The sequence below is a fragment of the Watersipora subatra genome, chromosome 10 (genome assembly GCF_963576615.1).
Source record: "Watersipora subatra chromosome 10, tzWatSuba1.1, whole genome shotgun sequence".
NCBI lineage: Eukaryota > Metazoa > Bryozoa > Gymnolaemata > Cheilostomatida > Watersiporidae > Watersipora > Watersipora subatra.
In genome coordinates, this window is record NC_088717.1 from 15,879,342 (window position 1) to 15,900,476 (window position 21,135).

At 32.8% G+C, this 21,135-nt stretch overlaps 1 protein-coding gene across 1 annotated transcript in view; it reads right to left on the minus strand.

Moving 5' to 3' along the window:
- Positions 1-572: 572 nt before the first annotated feature.
- Positions 573-21,135, minus strand: part of LOC137406819 (uncharacterized) — a 34,384-nt gene continuing 13,821 nt past the window's right edge. Inside the window, exons 6-9 of the mRNA XM_068093431.1 lie at positions 7,410-7,599; positions 4,263-4,368; positions 3,282-3,674; positions 573-1,490 (exon numbers count right to left, since the gene is read on the minus strand). Coding sequence (XP_067949532.1) covers positions 573-1,490; positions 3,282-3,674; positions 4,263-4,368; positions 7,410-7,599 — 1,607 coding nt within the window. The remainder of the gene's footprint in view (positions 1,491-3,281; positions 3,675-4,262; positions 4,369-7,409; positions 7,600-21,135) is intronic.

Here is a 21,135-nt window from a genome sequence, read left to right on the forward strand (position 1 = left end):
TGTGTTTGGTTTTCGAAATAAAGTATTTAAATATTACATATATTAATTGCAAACACAAAACTCCTCTGGGCAACTCAAAGTTACGATAGTGCACAAGCGATCGCATAAGTTAAGCGACCATCAATACAACAGCCTTGTGCAAAATCAATTGTATTTTTTTTTTTAAAATGGTCTAAATAAAATAGGTAACTAGTCATATTTTCCTTTGTTAGAAATAGTGACAGACAGTTGTTGGCTTTCTGAAAGCTATGCATTGCCTAAATTTGTTTACAGCCAAAAGACGTGTCAAGTTTTGAATGATTATTACAGGCTGGTGCAAAATACTCTATTATCATCTACACTCTCGAAAAACTCAACGAAAGAACTTAACGAGTCAGTCGCAAAATAAACTTTTTTTGCATGAAGTCAGTGTCATTACTAACTAAAAATTGACTGACCTACTGACATAGGGGTTATGATATGTGAAAAATTGGTTTAGGAATGACAAACAATCAATGAATGTGTGATGCAAATGTTTCACACTTTATTGTCAAAAAACATAGCCAATGTAAAATTGTAACATTGTAAATGGTTTATAGAGAGTCTACAACCTTTCTTTTTATAATCCTGCCACTGCGAGATATTATCTGTTTTTCAGGAGAAGCAGAAGCAATGGCTTCAATGACGTTCTTGGAAGCTATACTGACAGCTGATGGAACCACAGAAGTGGTTGAAGATGAAAGATTGCCGGAAGATGCAGACTTTTGTAGTTTATCGCTATCCACGGTTGACAATGGTTTAACAGTGACAGCGGACGTGTTGGCGAAAACAGGTGCCGGTTGTATCTTTGCTTTAGGCAAGATATTGGCGAAGGTTTGAGAGTTTGTGGCCATAAGTGGTAATGTAGGGGCATTGTGAAGAATTGTACTGCTTGAGTTTGCTACATTGCTAGGCATGACTACTGTTTCAGTAACGAAAAATTGGTTTACATGACTGTTGGCCTCTGTGTCTTTTGTTTGCAGAACCACTAGTCTTGGAGCGAATGCACTTGTTTCCCCTTGTTTAGTTTCTGGAGGTTCAAGGGGAGATTCAGAAAAGTCAGCTGCTACAGGTTCTAAAGAAGAGGTTTTTGCTTGTGATACGTGAGACACCACTGTAGAAGAAGTTCTTTGAGCAACTGTTGAAGACGTCACAGGTGCCCCATGAAGTGCTGTCAGAGGAGTTCCATGAGGAGCTGTTACACGTGTTCCATGTGAAGCCGCCATAGGTGTTGCATGAACAGCCTTGACAGGTACCACATCAGAACCTAATGCTGCAATTAAATATTGTTTTCTTTTTTCCATGGCTGCTTCAGCACGCGCCTTTTTTTGTGCGCGTCTTGCTGCCTCTATGGCCGCTTTAACCTCTCTGTTTTTCTTCCTCTCCGCATTTTGCTTCGCTTTGATATCTGACCAGCTCAAAGCATTTGGATTGATGTCCGGATGCTTTTGCTTGAGAGGAACTGGGGGCTTCTATAAGAAAATCCAATGAATACATCGCAGATTCACTATGCACGTAGAGGGAGTTTAGCTTTAGAAGGTGCATGATTCATTCTAACCTTCATTCAGTTAAAAAAAACACTGTGAGTGGAAAAGGGAAGACAAGACAGAAACCAGTTGCCAGACTGTTAAAAAGTAGAATTGAATCAAGCAGTCTTGAGACTATTTGATTTTCAATTGATGCGGGGTAACAAAAGGTTTGCTCTCTGAACCATTTTAGTGCGTAACAGTATCCATTTAAACACTTTTTAGCAAACTAGTAAAACTTTAATGTTGACAGAACTATTCTTAGGCTGATAACAAAGGTTGTTATGAAAATGGCTAATTATATATCATTCCTTGGGAATGAACACTAGATTATTTTGATGAAGTTTCCCATTCAATACATTTTTTCTTTCGTAAGCGTAACCAAAATCTCTTACCACGCACTGATAGGTACCAAATGCAGCTAACCCTCTACTTATTATCCCCTCTCCATAAAAATTTTACAAAAAAAGATGCAAAATTTGAGTGAACATTTAGGTTCAAGCCTGAATAACTTGTTGAGCATGAGAAAATTAAGTTTCTAAAAATGAAGAGGGCCGTGAAAATCAAGTGAAAACAAAAAAAAAACGAAAAAATCTAAATTAAGTAACTTTGAACTCCACTTAGGTAATAGGTACAAGTTATGGCGCATATATCAATCACTACTCTTACAAAATATAAACATCAAAAAGACTGTCCCTCCGTTTGTGTCTTATTGCTTTATAGCTGAATACCCCCTGTTGTATAAGTAATAAAATAAAACAATTTTGTACACAGAAAATTTCTTTTTAATCAACATTTACAAAATTTACTATTCTAAGTTTTACATGAAAGTGTTTGTTTCTGAGTGAGCTATAAGTTTAATTAAGTCTAAACTATATATATATATACATATATATATACATGTACATATATTTATATGAATTTGGAGAAGCCTGGGCACATACTTTTCTCCTAGTAATTTGGTAGTCTCATGCGCCATTAAAGACTGGCGGATGTAAGAACTATGTCCCCAATTATTCTATATTTTGGCAAGATGGCTGTGTGTCGTAGTGGTTGGTGCACCTATCTGCAAAACTGGGGTTTCTAAGTTCAATTCTAGTGCAAAGCAGTTTTTTGTTCCTAACGTATTTTATTCACTATAATTGGACATACGACAGACCAACAAACACTTGCATTTATATATATAGATTAATTTATTATGCTATTTCTTTGGATTTAATTTGATTTTCTACAAATAAATTTTTATCCTGCTTTATATAGAACATTTGTCTAACTTCCTTGTTGTAATTGCCTCTAGTATTTATCGAGTTTTCTAGCTGTGGAATGAATTAAATGAATTGGAGCAAATAATTCTGAAAAGATTTGCTTCGACTAAGATGATTTTAACAACCGCATCACGTCTTGGTGCAAATCAAATCTGCATATGGAGTTAGGAATGTTTAATTATTGATTAATTTGACAGTTTTGTTTAGATTTAAGGTTCTGCCTTGTCAAGTATAGGTGAAATAATCTTATTACAACTTTTGTGGAGAAGCCAAATTTTGTGAACAATTTTTGCAACTACCTAAAATGTATATTTACTAACTATCTAATCAGGAAGTACTATCAATTACCAAAACAGGAAGTGTTACCAATTACCAAAGCGGATTGTACTATGAATTACGTACCAAAATTCAACAAGCTGTTGCAGATTCCCGACTAACTAAATGAGCAAACTAACATAACATGTAAACTAACCCTCTTTTTAGGTCGAATTCTTCTTGGACCAGCCAGAGGTCTCGGCTCATCTTCAAAGATGACTCCAACTTTATCCTTAGGGACCAAAGGCTTAGCAACCATCATGACATCAACAAGTGCTGCCATCAGCTTGTTCATATCCTCAGTGTTGTCGCTGTCAACAGCATTTACTATCTTGTAGAGCTTTTTCACGAGACTCAGTGACTTCTCCTTGGCAGTCCGTGTCCGACCTTTATGAAGTTTTGTCGTTGTTTCCGTGGTTTTGGAATGTGACTTACTTTTTCGAGGAGTTGTCTTGGTGGTAGTTACTGTTGAGAAAGATGAGACATCCACATACTTATCACTATTATTAGGGGAGTAGTCAGTAAAGTACTGTACTACATCGTGATAGCCCTGCAACAATGGAACAAAACCTGAAACACAACACAAACATCAACAAAAAACATTTGTCTTATAGACACAATTCAGATATATATAGGACACTAACACAGTTTCAGGCATCGAGGTCATAGCCATAAGTGAATATTGGATATTGTGAAACATTTGTAACAATATAAAGCTCGAAAACTTTTAAAAGCCTAAGGCTCCTAGTTGTAACACAATCATGCGAATCTATAAGACAGTTATATATTATGAAAGCAGCAAAACAAACAGCTTAAAAAATGAATATAATTAAATACAATTTTTGAAATGAAAAAGAGTTAGACTACTATTTATAACATATTTTTAACATACATTTTTGATTTCAAATGTTGCTTACAAAACTCAGAGAATGAAATTTAGCAAAGAAAATAGATGAATACGAAACGGATGATGGCGAGGAAAAATTACTACAATAAAAAAAAACTTGACCAAGGACTAAAATGTCAGATAGAATAGAGTTAACCTTCTTGAACCACAAATCTTTAAGTTGTGCTGCAAGTGTACTCATGCCAATCAATAAAGTATAAGTTAACACGATAAGCTGAATGCAGCATATACCTCCTGTTCAATTAGCTCAACAGACTCGTAGCGGTCTACCTCCACTGTTTCCTCGCTGTGATGGTATGTGACTCCTTCAATATGACTCGTGGCAACAGCATCCTCCCTGCAATGGGTAATTGAGATCATTTAATCTAAATGATACAAAAAAGGGAGATTAGGCTCAAGAATATGAGAGAAAAAGGTTTGGAACAAAAAGATATGGGACTGAAGGATATGGAACTGAAGGATATGGGACCGAAGGATATGGGACCGAAGGATATGGGACCGAAGGATATGGGACCGAAGGATATGGGACCGAAGGATATGGGACCGAAGGATATGAGACCGAAGGATATAGGACCGAAGGATATAGGACCGAAGGATATGGGACCGAAGGATATGGGACCGAAGGATATGGGACCGAAAGATATGGGACCGAAAGATATGGGACTGAAAGATATGGGACTGAAAGATATGGGACTGAAGGATATGGCAAAAAGAGATATGGGAAATATGGGAAAAGGAATATGACAGAAACGACTGTATAAAATAAGCGTAAAGGTATATATAAAAAAGTAAACAAAAAAGAAGTATACATAAAATAAGTCTATATTAAAAGGAATTTGTAAAAAGGGATATGAAAAAGTCAGCTGACAAATGGAAATATTAAAAATAGAGTCATACATTTTTTTAGTGATTTTAGACTAAATATTAACAATATTTAGTGATTTTCAGTTGTGGACCAAACTTAGTATTTTATATTAAACACCTATATCCTTACCAAAAATGTCAAATAAACACGAAATGTATGTTTTTAATATATGCACTAAACATCCACTGATATAGTAATGACATATTTCAACTTTTATTATAAGAAACTATTAATCAAGTGCAAAGAAAAACCAATAAAATGATTTCTGCTGACACAGTAGAAGGTCCTTTTGTACCAACAGTTAACATCCAACTATTAAAATACTCAAAATAATGTGAATGCTGGTTGCACTGATATTGAACTAAAATATACTTAGAACAACCTTAATTCTGCTAATTTTGAATTTGATTGTGGGTCAATGAAATGGTCTTTTCTCATTCTCAAAATGAATGTTTTGCTATTTCATTGCCCTCTAACCTAATTATAATGTTTTATTGCTGAATGGAATTGCAATTACCAATTAAAGACCAATCAGTAGATTCAGTACCCAAAATGAGCATTTTGTCAATTGCCTCCTAGAAGATGTGACCATTTAATCGGAAAAGAATATAAGATGTTAGTCAGGCTACGAACATTCTCAAGAGAACAGAAAACTATGAAAATGACAAGTAAATTTAACATAGATGGAAGACGAGGAACGTTACCAAGTAAAACATCTAAAGTAAAGAGTCATTCATTAAACTTCAAGTTTTTATTAACCACATTTCTTGGTTATACAATAAATACTAATTTAGTAAATCTGAACGCTAATAGTAAATCTGAACGAATCAAAACTTCATTTTATTCCACAAAATCATCATTCACATAAGAGTATTCTCTGCCAATTGAAACATTGAAATAAGTGTAATTGATTGGTTGAATGATCATCCTTGTTTATAATTGACGCCTTTTTGAGTTTGTTATTGCTAAATATGTATGGACAACTTACTTAAAAATACAATGAATAAAATTCAATTATTCCATAGTATGGCAACCTGGCCGCGTGGCGTTGTGGTTAGTGCTCCTGTCTGCAAAACTAGTGTTTCTTAGTTGAATTCCAGTACAAAACAGTTTTTCTATTTTAAAGCTAGCAAGCGTGCGTATTTTGTGGCTATAACTGGATATATGACACACCAACAAACTAACCCTTAGATTTATACACATGTATACATAGATCAATATGCCCTACTATTTGCAGCATATAACCCTGTATGTCAACTCAGAACAACCATTTAACTACGGTAGCTGCCACAAAAGCCAAAAAGATATATAATATTCTATAGACCAGCAGAGTGTGTCTAGTCTGAACTCTAAAGGAAGTGTAATGATGGCAAATACTATAATTTAAAAAAAGCAGCTATATTTTAATCTCCAATATTTTAATCTCCAATATTTTAATAGTTTGGAATGCTAGAGAATGGCCAATAGCGCAGGTTGATAGCGAGTGCTAAATGCTATTGTTACTAGTACCCTGACAGTCTCGAGTGCCGTGAGCGATCGCCAGATGTACCAAACCGGTACCATGAATAAGTACCATAAAACCTCTATTTGAATGCCACCTTTATTTGAATGTCATCTCTAATAAAATGTCACTATAGGCGACAGGTTAAAAAAACAGCGCCGTGGAATTCAAAAAGAGGTTTTACGGTATATGTACAGCCATTCTGAAACTCTGAAAACGAACAAATAGTGCAGGTAGTTGCATTGAGTGCTTAGTTGCAGGTTTGAATTCCATACAATGAAATATTTTTTTTCCAACCTCCAACTGTGGCTTGGGATGAGTTCCTCTTATTATAGTAATGATGATTATTCTGCTAGCTAGCAACTTTGCTAGCTGAACAAGCCCATGTGAAAAGCAATGCATTATAGCTTTGTAATTCATCAGAACTCTTCTTTGACATACATGTACAATTTGATTTCCAAAAAATAATAGAAAGCATGCATATGACGCTTGAAACCATGCAGAAAACTACATCAACCAACTGAACTTGGGAAGCAGTGCAGCGTTAGTATTATTGAATTCATCACAAGTGATCGGTTAGCTGTGCCAAAGTTATATCAGTGTGTAACTCAGCTAGCTAAGAATACTCTACTGCGGGCAGGTCCCTCGCATGATGCCCTTCCCAATCACTTGGACTTGATATCTAATGAGTTTTCTTAGGAGGGTTCTGAGGTGCTTTCCCAGTGGCTACCTCAGATTTTTCAGGGTTATCTCCCTTAGCGCGGGAGCATTTTAAGACAGGATGCCCTTCCTGATATCCTGCAGCGGGACTTGAACCACTGACCTATTATAGTGCTAACATTTCCACTATGGCTACTAAAAATAATGTAAGAGTATGCTTGATAGCAAGTTATGAATAGCCAGATTTCCCAGTAATCATGACACACATGATTTTGGAGTTATTGGCTCCTACAATAATAAACCTTGTGTAAGCAGTTTAGAAATTTGAAAAGGTTTTTAGTAGCAAACTTACGACATTGGTTCATCATTTGGTAAGCTGCGATTAAAATTTTCTAGAACTTTGGCCTTTTCGACGTGATTACGGATATCTTTGACCGTTGGATAGAATCTTCTGTTTGTTTTTAGAGGTGGTTTTTTACCATCAAAGAGATTTTCGACAAACCGTTCCAGGTCATCTCGTATCAGGTCTGTTGCAACAACTCCTACATAAATATGGCAGATGATGAAAGACACATCCTACATAAATATGGTAGGTGATGAAAAGACAATTCCTACATAAATATGGTAGGTGATGCAAAGACAACCCCTACATAAATATGGTAGATGATGAAAAAGAAAACTCCTACATAAATATGGTAGGTGATAAAAAACAGGAAATTTGTCTTGAAATTGGAGAAAATGAGAGAGCAGAACATGAGAGAACTAAGGAAATACAGAAGTTAAAAGAGGCGAGAAGAGCTATAAAAAACCTGAAGTGAAGATGAAACGGAGAAACATGTGATAAGAGTAATCCAAGGTAGAGACAGAAGTGACTTAACCTTTCACCAGTCAGAACATGATTCTATTTCCACACTTTTTGTGTATGAAAAACGTTTGGAGGAATAATCCTGTCTGCAGCCAGGTAAATATCAAATGTAAGCTACAAGGTAAAACGGAAGATTATTGTCAACTCTCCGTAGATTAAGGTAGCCAGTCAGAACCTCTGTTCTGATGTGTACGAGGTGAGACAGTAGACTATAGTTTTAATTAGTTACTGTTTTAGTCAGGACCAGCGGTAAGCCTGTTTGCTGCATTCTTGATAAGATAGCTGACAGGTGAATGCTTAAGAGGTGGGTTTGCAAGAACTAGACAATGTTTTGAGACCAAATATTTTTGGTGATCTGGCGGAAGGCACGAAGTATGTGAGTGTGTAGTTAGGATGAAATTGGTAAAAAATGTGGAAACGTATAGCGGCTAGTCAGACTAACAGACAGACACACAATGACTAAGAGGGGCTAACTAATACAGATGTAAACAACATGTGTCAGATTTCCCACCAATGAAAACTATTACAGTCAATCATGGAAAATGGCTACATAAAAATACTTCTAGTTATGAGCGTTGTGAAGTAAAATAGAATTGATATAAAAATACGTATATCTATATATGTATTTCTCAAAGTATGTTTTATGTCGTATGTCTGTCTGTCATCCCGGCTATAGCTATTAAAAATTTGGAATTGAAATTCCACATTCTTACTGTATAACGTATACATCGTTTTCCGTTTTCACACCAAAATGATGTATTAAATTAAACTCTTTGAACTCTTTCAGCTCTGTGAAACTCGATGCTTTTCCGTCCTCGCCGTATTACGGCTAACTTGTTTTCGGCAAAACAATATCAACAATAGATTATCTCGAAATTAGAATTTGGCGATTAAATTCTATTACCTTTATGAAACACGATGCCTTTTTGCATTTTTGTGAACTTATTTTCAGCTTTTCAAAAGGTTTAATTGCTATATCACTGTGAAGGTTAATACTTTTCACGCGAACAATTGTATTATCTAGAAAAGAGTAGAAAGGCCTCTAGATTCTTTCACCGTTCCATCAGAGACACTACAATATCTCATTTTTACATATCGTCGTACCAGTAACGATGTATTTAGAGTTTTGATGGATAGCTGCTGGTGGAACAGTAACTTTTTTATACACACACTTCTATGCAAGATTTGTTATTATTAATTCAACATATTCAGAATTTTTATTTTGTTGGCTCAGTTCGTATTAATTGTATCGTTACCGAATCATCTCTTATTGTAATCGTAGCAAAACAGACTCCATTTAGCTATTACTTGCTAATTATTTCACTGTTGCATCTAAACCCTTTTATAGCTGTTTCGTTTTTTTCATTTTAATTTGTTTGACCTGCAAAAAACATTTTCTCATGATACAAAGTTTGAATGTTACAGTTGTTTCACAAAGTTTAGAAAACCTCTACAGCTGTTTTAACTTTTTTTTAAATTATTTCAACTACACAAAACACTTCTCTCATGTTATGTAGTTTAAAAGTTAAAATGGCAAATGTTGTTATATGTTAAATACAAATCAAGTTTCTTACCAAATACGTTTTTATTACCTGGGCAACGCTGGGTAGCACAGCTAGTACGGCTAGTACGTGTATATATAAAGATAACCTCTCTTACTTCACAGGGTTCAACTATCAAGTCTTTGCTGTATTTCAGCTTTTGATGGCCTTCAATTAGATATGTATACAAATATACTGCCAGTCTTATTGCTGTTCACGAATTATACAACATGACAATCGAGAGTTATCCCCTCTCTCAGATATTCATCCGTGTGACTTCCTTCTCATAACCACCCCAGTTAATCATATTCATGACCATTTAAACAAGATCTAGTTCATACTAATGCACAGCTTAATTCACTGGCTCAAAGTACAGGGAATGAAATTGAAATATAAACTAAAAGTCAATGAAGAAAACTTCAATTCATCTACTTCTTATTTATGAAAATGTTGATATCAGCAATCTCTTCCAACAATAGTTCGAGACCGCATTGAAAACTATCACGCATCAAACTATCAAACTCCTTATTTACAGAGAATCATCAATCAATAAGTGCTTTTTATCATTTTACGGCCTGATGCTGGCTGGCTCGAGAATATTTAGCATCGACTTTGCCTCTCTGATTTTTTGAATCTTGCTACCTCGTTCAGTCTTTGTTAATCTCTTACAGATTTTAGTATTATACAATGTAGTATGTGGAAGGATATGTAATTACATGCATAATAATTGTGAAAGTTTAGGAAGCAATTTGGGTTTTCTAAAGAGTTAAATTATTCAAAAAATCTAGTTTCTATTTTGTGGGAATGTAGCCCAACCAAGTATGAGAGATTGCTGTATATATGCTATTATTTTCTTTAGTATATATACAGTATATACTAAAATAAATACAAAATAGTATAGAAGTATATGTGGCCACCAGAAGAGTCAGGACACAGATTTACAACTATAATAATATGCAACAGTTTAGAAAGCAGTAAAAGCGCTCGGAAATCGTTAACTGTTAAAAATAAAATTGTGAAGGTTATAAAGTTATTACTTAAAAAACTTAGTGTGTGTTCCGAGGACAGTACCGCTTCAGAAGTAGATCTGAAACGTAAAATCAGTGAAGCGGGAGAGATTACTGTATATATTCCTTTCTTGAATTGTAACAAATAAAAATGTTTTATTTATATTATCTATAATTAAAAACACAATAAATCATGGTACATTGAATATCTAGATCAAGCAAGCTGCTGCAGAGGATCAATAATAAGGTCAGTCATTGGAACTGGTTAGTAGTAGTATATAGAGAGCAGATCTACACATAAAAGTGACGGATCCAGCGGGGGGATAGAAAAAGGGGGTTGTGAATTAAATTGGCTAGGGGTGTAGATTGAATCGTGTGGAGTTGAATGAGATGTTGGGGTTTGGGGGGAAATTGTGGTGTAGAGTAGGGGGTTGAATTCGAGGGGTTACGGATCCGCTCCTGGCGTAATCGGCGGATTATCTGTGGATGAGTCATCGGATTAGCGGGGGATGAGTCATCCGATTGAACGCGGATTATCGCGGGATTAGTCGGGGGAATCGTCGCGGATTAGTCGGGCGAATCGTCGCCGATTATCGGTGGAATAGTGGGGGTGAATATCTGGGACATCGAGGGCTGGATGGTTTTCCGGAGTGGATCTCGCGGATTATCGAGGAGAGCGAGAGATTACCTAGCGGATGAGTGAGGGGGTTAATATCTGGGACACTGAGGGGTTGATTTTCCGGAGATTGTTATATATTTGAAACATTGAATATATATGAGAAAGTGTTTATGTACAAAGTTATTTTTTGAAGATTTGATGATTTTGTAATGTTGAAGCTCTTGAATGGTTAAGAATTTTAAGGAATTTATTTTCGGTTTTTTTTTGTATTTTTTTGTATGTAAGATTGAAATTTGTTGGAGAAATTAATATGTTGAATGAAAGATCAGTTTTATTACAAAATTATTCACTTTAAAAGATATATTTATATGTATTATTCATTATTTCCATCATCATTTTGTTTCAATAAAAATAAAATAGTTTATGTTTAACTTGAAATATATGAAAATATTCAAGTAGATAGGACACAATAAAGATAATATAGTATAAATGAAACATTGAATATATACATAAGAAAATGTTCATGTACAATCTTTATCAGTACTTTATAATAATTGTACATATACTTATTCTCTGTACTTTATTAACACACCTGATGATCTCTTACAGCACTTTATAATAATTGTACAAATACTTATTCTCAGTACTTTATTAACACTCCTAATGATCTCTTACAGCACTTTATAATAATTATACATATACTTATTCTCTGTACTTTATTAACACACCTGATGATCTCTTACAGCACTTTATAATAATTGTACATATACTTATTCTCAGTACTTTATTAACACACCTGATGATCTCTTACTACACTTTATAATAATTGTACACATACTTATTATCTGTACTTTGTTAACACACCTGGTGATCTCTTACAGCACTTTATAATAATTGTACACATACTTATTCTCTGTACTTTATTAACACTCTTGATGATCTCTTACTACACTTTATAATAATTGTACACATACTAAATTATCTGTACTTTGTTAACACACCTGGTGATCTCTTACAGCACTTTATAATAAATGTACATATACTTATTCTCTGTACTTTATTAACACCCCTAATGATCTCTTACAGCACTTTATAATAATTGTACATATACTTATTCTCTGTACTTTATTAACACTCTTGATGATCTCTTACAGCACTTTATAATAATTGTACATATACTTATTCTCTGTACTTTATTAACACTCTTGATGATCTCTTACAGCACTTTATAATAATTGTACATATACTTAATACCTGTACTTTATTAACACTCTTGATGAACTTTTACAGCACTTTATAATAATTGTACATATACTTATTCTCTGTACTTTATTAACACACCTGATGATCTCTGACAGCACTTTATAATAATTGTACACATACTTATTCTCTGTACTTTATTAACACTCTTGATGATCTCTTACAGCACTTTATAATAATTGTACATATACTTATTCTCAGTACTTTATTAACACTCCTGATGATCTCTTACAGCACTTTATAATAATTGTACACATACTTATTCTCTGTACTTTATTAACACTCTTGATGATCTCTTACTACACTTTATAATAATTGTACACATACTTATTATCTGTACTTTGTTAACACACCTGGTGATCTCTTACAGCACTTTATAATAATTGTACACATACTTATTCTCTGTACTTTATTAACACTCTTGATGATCTCTTACAGCACTTTATAATAATTGTACATATACTTATTCTCTGTACTTTATTAACACACCTGATGATCTCTTACAGCACTTTATAATAATTGTACATATACTTATTCTCTGTACTTTATTAACACTCCTGATGATCTCTTACAGCACTTTATAATAATTGTACAAATACTTATTCTCAGTACTTTATTAACACTCCTAATGATCTCTTACAGCACTTTATAATAATTATACATATACTTATTCTCTGTACTTTATTAACACACCTGATGATCTCTTACAGCACTTTATAATAATTGTACATATACTTATTCTCTGTACTTTATTAACACTCTTGATGATCTCTTACAGCACTTTATAATAATTGTACATATACTTATTATCTGTACTTTTATAACACTCCTGATGATCTCTTACTACACTTTATAATAATTGTACATATACTTATTCTCTGTACTTTATTAACACTCCTGATGATCTCTGACAGCACTTTATAATAATTGTACACATACTTATTCTCTGTACTTTATTAACACTCTTGATGATCTCTTACAGCACTTTATAATAATTGTACATATACTTATTCTCTGTACTTTATTAACACACCTGATGATCTCTTACAGCACTTTATAATAATTGTACAAATACTTATTCTCAGTACTTTATTAACACTCCTAATGATCTCTTACAGTACTTTATAATAATTATACATATACTTATTCTCTGTACTTTATTAACACACCTGATGATCTCTTACAGCACTTTATAATAATTGTACATATACTTATTCTCTGTACTTTATTAACACACCTGATGATCTCTTACTACACTTTATAATAATTGTACACATACTTATTATCTGTACTTTGTTAACACACCTGGTGATCTCTTACAGCACTTTATAATAATTGTACACATACTTATTCTCTGTACTTTATTAACACTCTTGATGATCTCTTACTACACTTTATAATAATTGTACACATACTTATTATCTGTACTTTGTTAACACACCTGGTGATCTCTTACAGCACTTTATAATAAATGTACATATACTTATTCTCTGTACTTTATTAACACCCCTAATGATCTCTTACAGCACTTTATAATAATTGTACATATACTTATTCTCTGTACTTTATTAACACTCTTGATGATCTCTTACAGCACTTTATAATAATTGTACATATACTTATTCTCTGTACTTTATTAACACTCTTGATGATCTCTTACAGCACTTTATAATAATTGTACATATACTTATTATCTGTACTTTTATAACACTCCTGATGATCTCTTACAGCACTTTATAATAATTGTACATATACTTATTATCTGTACTTTTATAACACTCCTGATGATCTCTTACAGCACTTTATAATAATTGTACATATACTTATTCTCTGTACTTTATTAACACTCTTGATGATCTTTTACAGCACTTTATAATAATTGTACATATACTTATTCTCAGTACTTTATTAATACTCCTGATGATCTCTTACAGCACTTTATAATAATTGTACACATACTTATTCTTAGTACTTTATTAACACTCCTGATGATCTTTCACAGCACTTTAGAATAATTGTACACATACTTATTCTCTGTATTTTATTAACACTCTTGATGGACTTTTACTACACTTTATAATAATTGTACACATACTTATTCTCTGTACTTTTTTACCACACCTGATGATCTCTTACAGCACTTTATAATAATTGTACATATACTTATTCTCAGTACTTTATTAACACTCTTGATGATCTCTTACAGCACTTTATAGTAATTGTACACATACTTATTCTCTGTATTTTATTAACACTCCTAATGATCTCTTACAGTACTTTATAATAATTGTACATATACTTATTCTCAGTACTTTATTAACACTCTTGATGATCTCTTACAGCACTTTGTAGTAATTGTACACATACTTATTCTCTGTACTTTATTAACACTCCTGATGATCTCTTACAGCACTTTATAATAATTGTACATATACTTATTCTGAGTACTTTATTAACACTCTTGATGTTCTCTTACAGCACTTTATAATAATTGTACATATACTTATTCTCAGTACTTTATTAACACTCCTGATGATCTCTTACAGCACTTTATAATAATTGTACATCTACTTATTCTCAGTACTTTATTAACACCCCTAATGATCTCTTACAGCACTTTATAATAATTGTACATATACTTATTCTCTGTACTTTATTAACACTCTTGATGATCTCTTACAGCACTTTATAATAATTGTACATATACTTATTATCTGTACTTTGTTAACACACCTGGTGATCTCTTACTACACTTTATAATAATTGTACATATACTTATTCTCAGTACTTTATTAATACTCCTGATGATCTCTTACAGCACTTTATAATAATTGTACACATACTTATTCTTAGTACTTTATTAACACTCCTGATGATCTTTTACAGCACTTTAGAATAATTGTACACATACTTATTCTCTGTATTTTATTAACACTCTTGATGGACTTTTACTACACTTTATAATAATTGTACACATACTTATTCTCTGTACTTTTTTACCACACCTGATGATCTCTTACAGCACTTTATAATAATTGTACATATACTTATTCTCAGTACTTTATTAACACTCTTGATGATCTCTTACAGCACTTTATAGTAATTGTACATATACTTATTCTCTGTACTTTATTAACACTCCTGATGATCTCTGACAGCACTTTATAATAATTGTACATATACTTATTATCTGTACTTTGTTAACACACCTGATGATCTCTTACAGCACTTTATAATAATTGTACATATACTTATTCTCTGTACTTTATTAACACTCTTGATGATCTCTTACAGCACTTTATAATAATTGTACATATACTTATTCTCAGTACTTTATTAACACTCCTGATGATCTTTTACAGCACTTTAGAATAATTGATAAAAGCTACTGAAGATACAATAAACAAAGCTAGGATTGTGCTAGTCCATGTTGATATACAAGTGAGCAGTGATTATAAATGTATATATAATATTAAAATGTGAGTAAGATAAAAACTACTAAAGATACAATAAGCAAAACTAGGATTGTGCTAGGCCATGTTGATATACAAGTGAGCAATGATTATAAATGTATATATAATAATAAAATGTGAGTAAGATAAAAGCTAGGGTTGTGCTAGTCCATGTTAATGTACAAGTGAGCAGTGATTATAAATGTATATATAATAATAAAATGTGAGTAAGATAAAAGCTACTCAAGATAGAATAAACAAAGCTAGGATTGTGCTAGTCCGTGTTAATATACAAGTGAGCAGTGATTATAAATGTATATATAATAATAAAATGTGAGTAAGATAAAAGTTACTGAAGATACAATAAACAGAGCTAGGATTGTGCTAGTCTATGTTAATATACAAGTGAGCAGCGAATATAAATGAATATATAATAATAAAACGTGAGTAAGATAAAAGATACTGAAGATACAATAAAACAAAGCTAGGATTGTGCTAGACCCTGTTGATGTACAAGTGAGCAATGATTTTAAATGTATATATAATAAAATGTGAGTAAGATAAAAGCTACTGAAGATACAATAAACAAAGTTAGGATTGTGCTAGGCCATGTTAATATACAAGTGAGCAGTGATTATAAATGTATATATAATAATAAAATGTGAGTAAGATAAAATCTACTAAAGATACAATAAGCAAAACTAGGATTGTGCTAGGCCATGCTGATATACAAGTGAGCAATGATTATAAATGTATATATAATAATAAAATGTGAGTAAGATAAAAGCTACTGAAGATACAATCAAAGCTAGGATTGTACTAGTCCATGATGATATACAAGGGAGCAGTGATTATAAATATATATAATAATAAAATGTGAGTAAGATAAAAGCTACTGAAGATACAATAAACAAAAACTAGGATTGTACTAGTCTATGTTGGTGTACAAGTGAGCAATGATTATAAATGTATACATAATAATAAAATGTGAGTAAGATAAAAGCTACTGAAGATACAATAAACAAAGCTAGGACTGTGCTAGTCCATGTTAATATACAAGTGAGCAGTGATTATAATTATATATAATAATAAAATGTATTATTATATATACTCACATTACTCACTCTCATTTTATTATTATATATATATTTATAATCACTGCTCACTTGTATATTAACATGGACTAGTACAGTCCTAGCTTTGTTTATTGTATCTTCAGTAGCTTTTATCTTACTCTCATTTTATTATTATATATACATTTATAATCATTGCCCACTTGTACATCAACATAGACTAGTACAATTCTGCTTTGATTATTGTATCTTCAGTAGCTTTTATCTTACTCACGATTTATTATATATATATATTTATAATCACTGCTCCCTTGTATATCAACATGGACTAGCACAATCCTAGCTTTGTTTATTGTATCTTCAGTAGCTTTTATCTTACTCACATTTTATTATTATATATACATTTATAATCACTGCTCACTTGTATATTAACTCTTTCGCTACCACGTTAATTGTTGACCAAACGATTATTCTGCCCAAGTTAATTCAAACGGATTTTCTAAAAAATCCGATATACCGTTAGTATTTAAGCAATATCTCAAAAAATGAAAACATATATCGTTTTACTTTTAAATGTATCTTATTCAGAACAAAATTCTCCACAAGATAGGTGTAAAATTGTTTAGCAACTCTTACTCTCACAAAATTCCTGACGCTTTTCTTTGCGTTGAACAAACTCGGTGTGTTTCTTATTGTCATGACGATAACGGTCTGGTTTTACCGTTTTTGAAAAAATAATTAGAAATGGAATTGTTGAACCAAAAATTTAGTTGCACGTCATTGGCAACAAGGTTGTTTCATTGGAAACAATTATTTCAACAACATGTGGAGATTACTGTCTTCTCTTTGCAATATTTTGGAGCAGAGGATGTTCAATAGAAGATTTTCTAACAGTTATGCTAAAAATTTCTGAAACAGATACACGAGATCATGTAGTTCGAAAAACTATACTAGATAGATATGATTGGAATGAAAAAAAAAAAATTAGTAAAAGTCTTAATAACGAAGAAAATGAAGGTGTTGACAATGTACATATTCAAGGAACTTCCCAAATTGTTAAATTACTAGAAGATCTGACATAAATTTTTTTTCTATATTTTACAATTGAATATACATATATACTTTATATCGAAATAAAGTTGGTAACAAATACAACCGAATATTATTTACTTTTTGATATAAGTTTTATATATTGATATACTCACACTGAGTTGGAGCTATCCTCAAAATAATCCACATATTAATCCATGTATGCCCCTTTACTAGTTCATCATCTTCATCTATTTACTGGTCGAGAAACTGTTATGGAATGGTTAAGCCAAACCAAACAGGAGAATTCCATAGGTAAACCTAGGAAAACAATCAAGTCGAATGCCAAGGCGCTTGTCCACACAACAGCCCCTGAAAACAGCGACACTCAACGAACTTAATCGCGAGTAGCCGGCTAACAGAATTCTAGCTGAAGCATACAAGCCTTATGGTATCAACACTCGATCGACCCAAATTCTCAAATATAAGTAGGTATCAAGAGATGGTTAATGAGGCAGAATATTCCATCAGATTATGCAACGCTTATATAGTGAATTGAAGAATGATGGGTGTGTCCAAAGGAATTAATGAAGCGAAAATAGTAAACAGATTTTCGCGAAATTGAATTTCGCGAAAGTGAATTTCGCGAAATTGAATTTCGCGAAATTACACATTATATATATTATATAGTCAACTTTCGCGAAAGTGAATTTCGCGAAAGTGAATTTCGCGAAATTGGATTTCGCGAAAGTGAATTTCGCGAAATTGGATTTCGCGAAATTGGATTTCGCGAAATTACACATATATATTATATAGTCAACTTTCGCGAAATTGAATTTCGCGAAAGTGAATTTCGCGAAATTGGATTTCGCGAAATTGGATTTCGCGAAATTACACATATATATTATATAGTCAACTTTCGCGAAATTGGATTTCGCGAAATTACACATATATATTATATAGTCACCTTTCGCGAAATTGAATTTCGCGAAAGTGAATTTCGCGAAAACTGTTTAGCTGATTTTACAATTTCGTGAACATAAATTACACAAATTTAATGAACCATAACATTGCTTCTACTTACTATATAAGCAACGAGAAAGAATAAGTTTTTCATCTCATTTTATTTATAATAGTTTACAATGTGTGCTCGAGACAAAAACGTGGATAGACTCCTAACTCAGACAAATTGCATCGACACGTGTGTGGAGATATGGGGCTACTGCCCTTGGGGTAGAGAGGTAGATCCTGAAAAACAGAAGGCTTTTCGATTCAAGATCAAGCTTCAAAAGAAAGTAAGTACTACATTATAATATTTTACTAAATTATATTTTTGATTAAAGGAAACTTGAGAATATAAACTACATATTAAATATATTTCGAATTATAGGGTTTGCTTAAATGAAACAATTAAATTATACAAAGTAATTTTGGAAATTATTGTAGAAATCATTGGTCATGCAGCAGCAAAGAGAGGAGTTCTTTCGTAACTTCGATGTTGCATTGACTTTAAAAGTAAGTATTACATTATATTTATTTCGTCTAATATCGTTGTATAATGATAAAACATGTAACTAAAGATCAAATACATTCAACAAAATTCACTCCAATTGGTATGTAGGAATGTTAAAATGAGTATCAATCTGTGAAAACAGTAATTAATATTTTGTATAACTCCACTTTAAAACAAAAGGAGTTGGAATTGAAATTCAAAGTAAGACCTGACTGTGTTTTAATTTGTCTGCATGTTCTACTCCGACTATAATCAATGCAATTGTAGGATCCTGGGCATCACCGAACTAAATATAGTCCTTTTCGGAGAAGGCTTTATGAATTTGAATCTTCAGTAAGTAGTACATTATATTTATTTCTTTATTTTAACTGAATATCCTCCTCTGTCTGTGTGTCCTAGTCTGACTATGTGATGTAACATATTTGTTTTTCTTATTGTCTGTATGTCCTACTCTAGCTGATTGCATATCCTATTCTGTTTGCATTACATCTTGCATATATTCTATGATTCGATGACTAATGCAATTGAAATTTACAATTTAAGTTGGAGTCCATTGTGAATGTAGAGTCTACTATCTCAGCAAGGTTATAGTAATCCATCCTGACTGTAATCATTGCAATTGCAGGCTCCTGTATCTCAACAGGAAGATTCCATTCAGAAAAAGGATGGATCTTCTTCTTCTTCAGTAAGTATTACATTATATTTGATTTTTAGTTTGAATGAATGATCTAATCTGATTGTATGTCTTACTTTTACTATATCTCACTGAAAATAATGTATGTTTTGATTGTAGACAGTTCATTCTCATTCGACAATGAAAGAAGAAGAAGAAAATTGGGATTGAATGAAATTCAAGAAAGATGTATTCCAAAACTTTCCTTTTTAAAACGAATGACAGAATGATTTTGAATTTTTTGTAACATTTATAGTTTATATTTTATAATAAAAACTTATCTCTCATTCAACCAAATATATAACAATCTCCGGAAAATCAACCCCTCGGTGTCCCAGATATTAACCCCCTCACTCATCCGCTAGGTAATCTCTCGCTCTCCTCGATAATCCGCGAGATCCACTCCGGAAAACCATCCAGCCCTCGATGTCCCAGATATTCACCCCCACTATTCCACCGATAATCGGCGACGATTCGCCCGACTAATCCGCGACGATTCCCCCGACTAATCTCGCGATAATCCGCGTTCAATCGGATGACTCATCCCCCGCTAATCCGATGACTCATCCACAGATAATCCGCCGATTACGCCAGGAGCGGATCCGTAACCCCTCGAATTCAACCCCCTACTCTACACCACAATTTCCCCCCAAACCCCAACATCTCATTCAACTCCACACGATTCAATCTACACCCCTAGCCAATTTAATTCACAACCCCCTTTTTCTATCCCCCCGCTGGATCCGTCACTTTTATGTGTAGATCTGCTCTCTATATACTACTGTTAGTTGTTAGTAAGAAACAATGAATCCGCTCATCTATTTTGGCTGCCGATGTACCTAGTTGTAACAGTGAGGGAGTTAATTTGCTATAAAAATGTCTATAAAGATTGGCCACATTTTGTAATTAATTCAGCAAGCTCATTTCATACACTCCCGAGCCAAATCATTTGAAAGTGATTTCTGAAGCGGTGAAAATTTAACATACACAGAAACAATTTTTTAAACGACCAAAAGCTGATAAGTGAATATCCATTTAAAACAAAT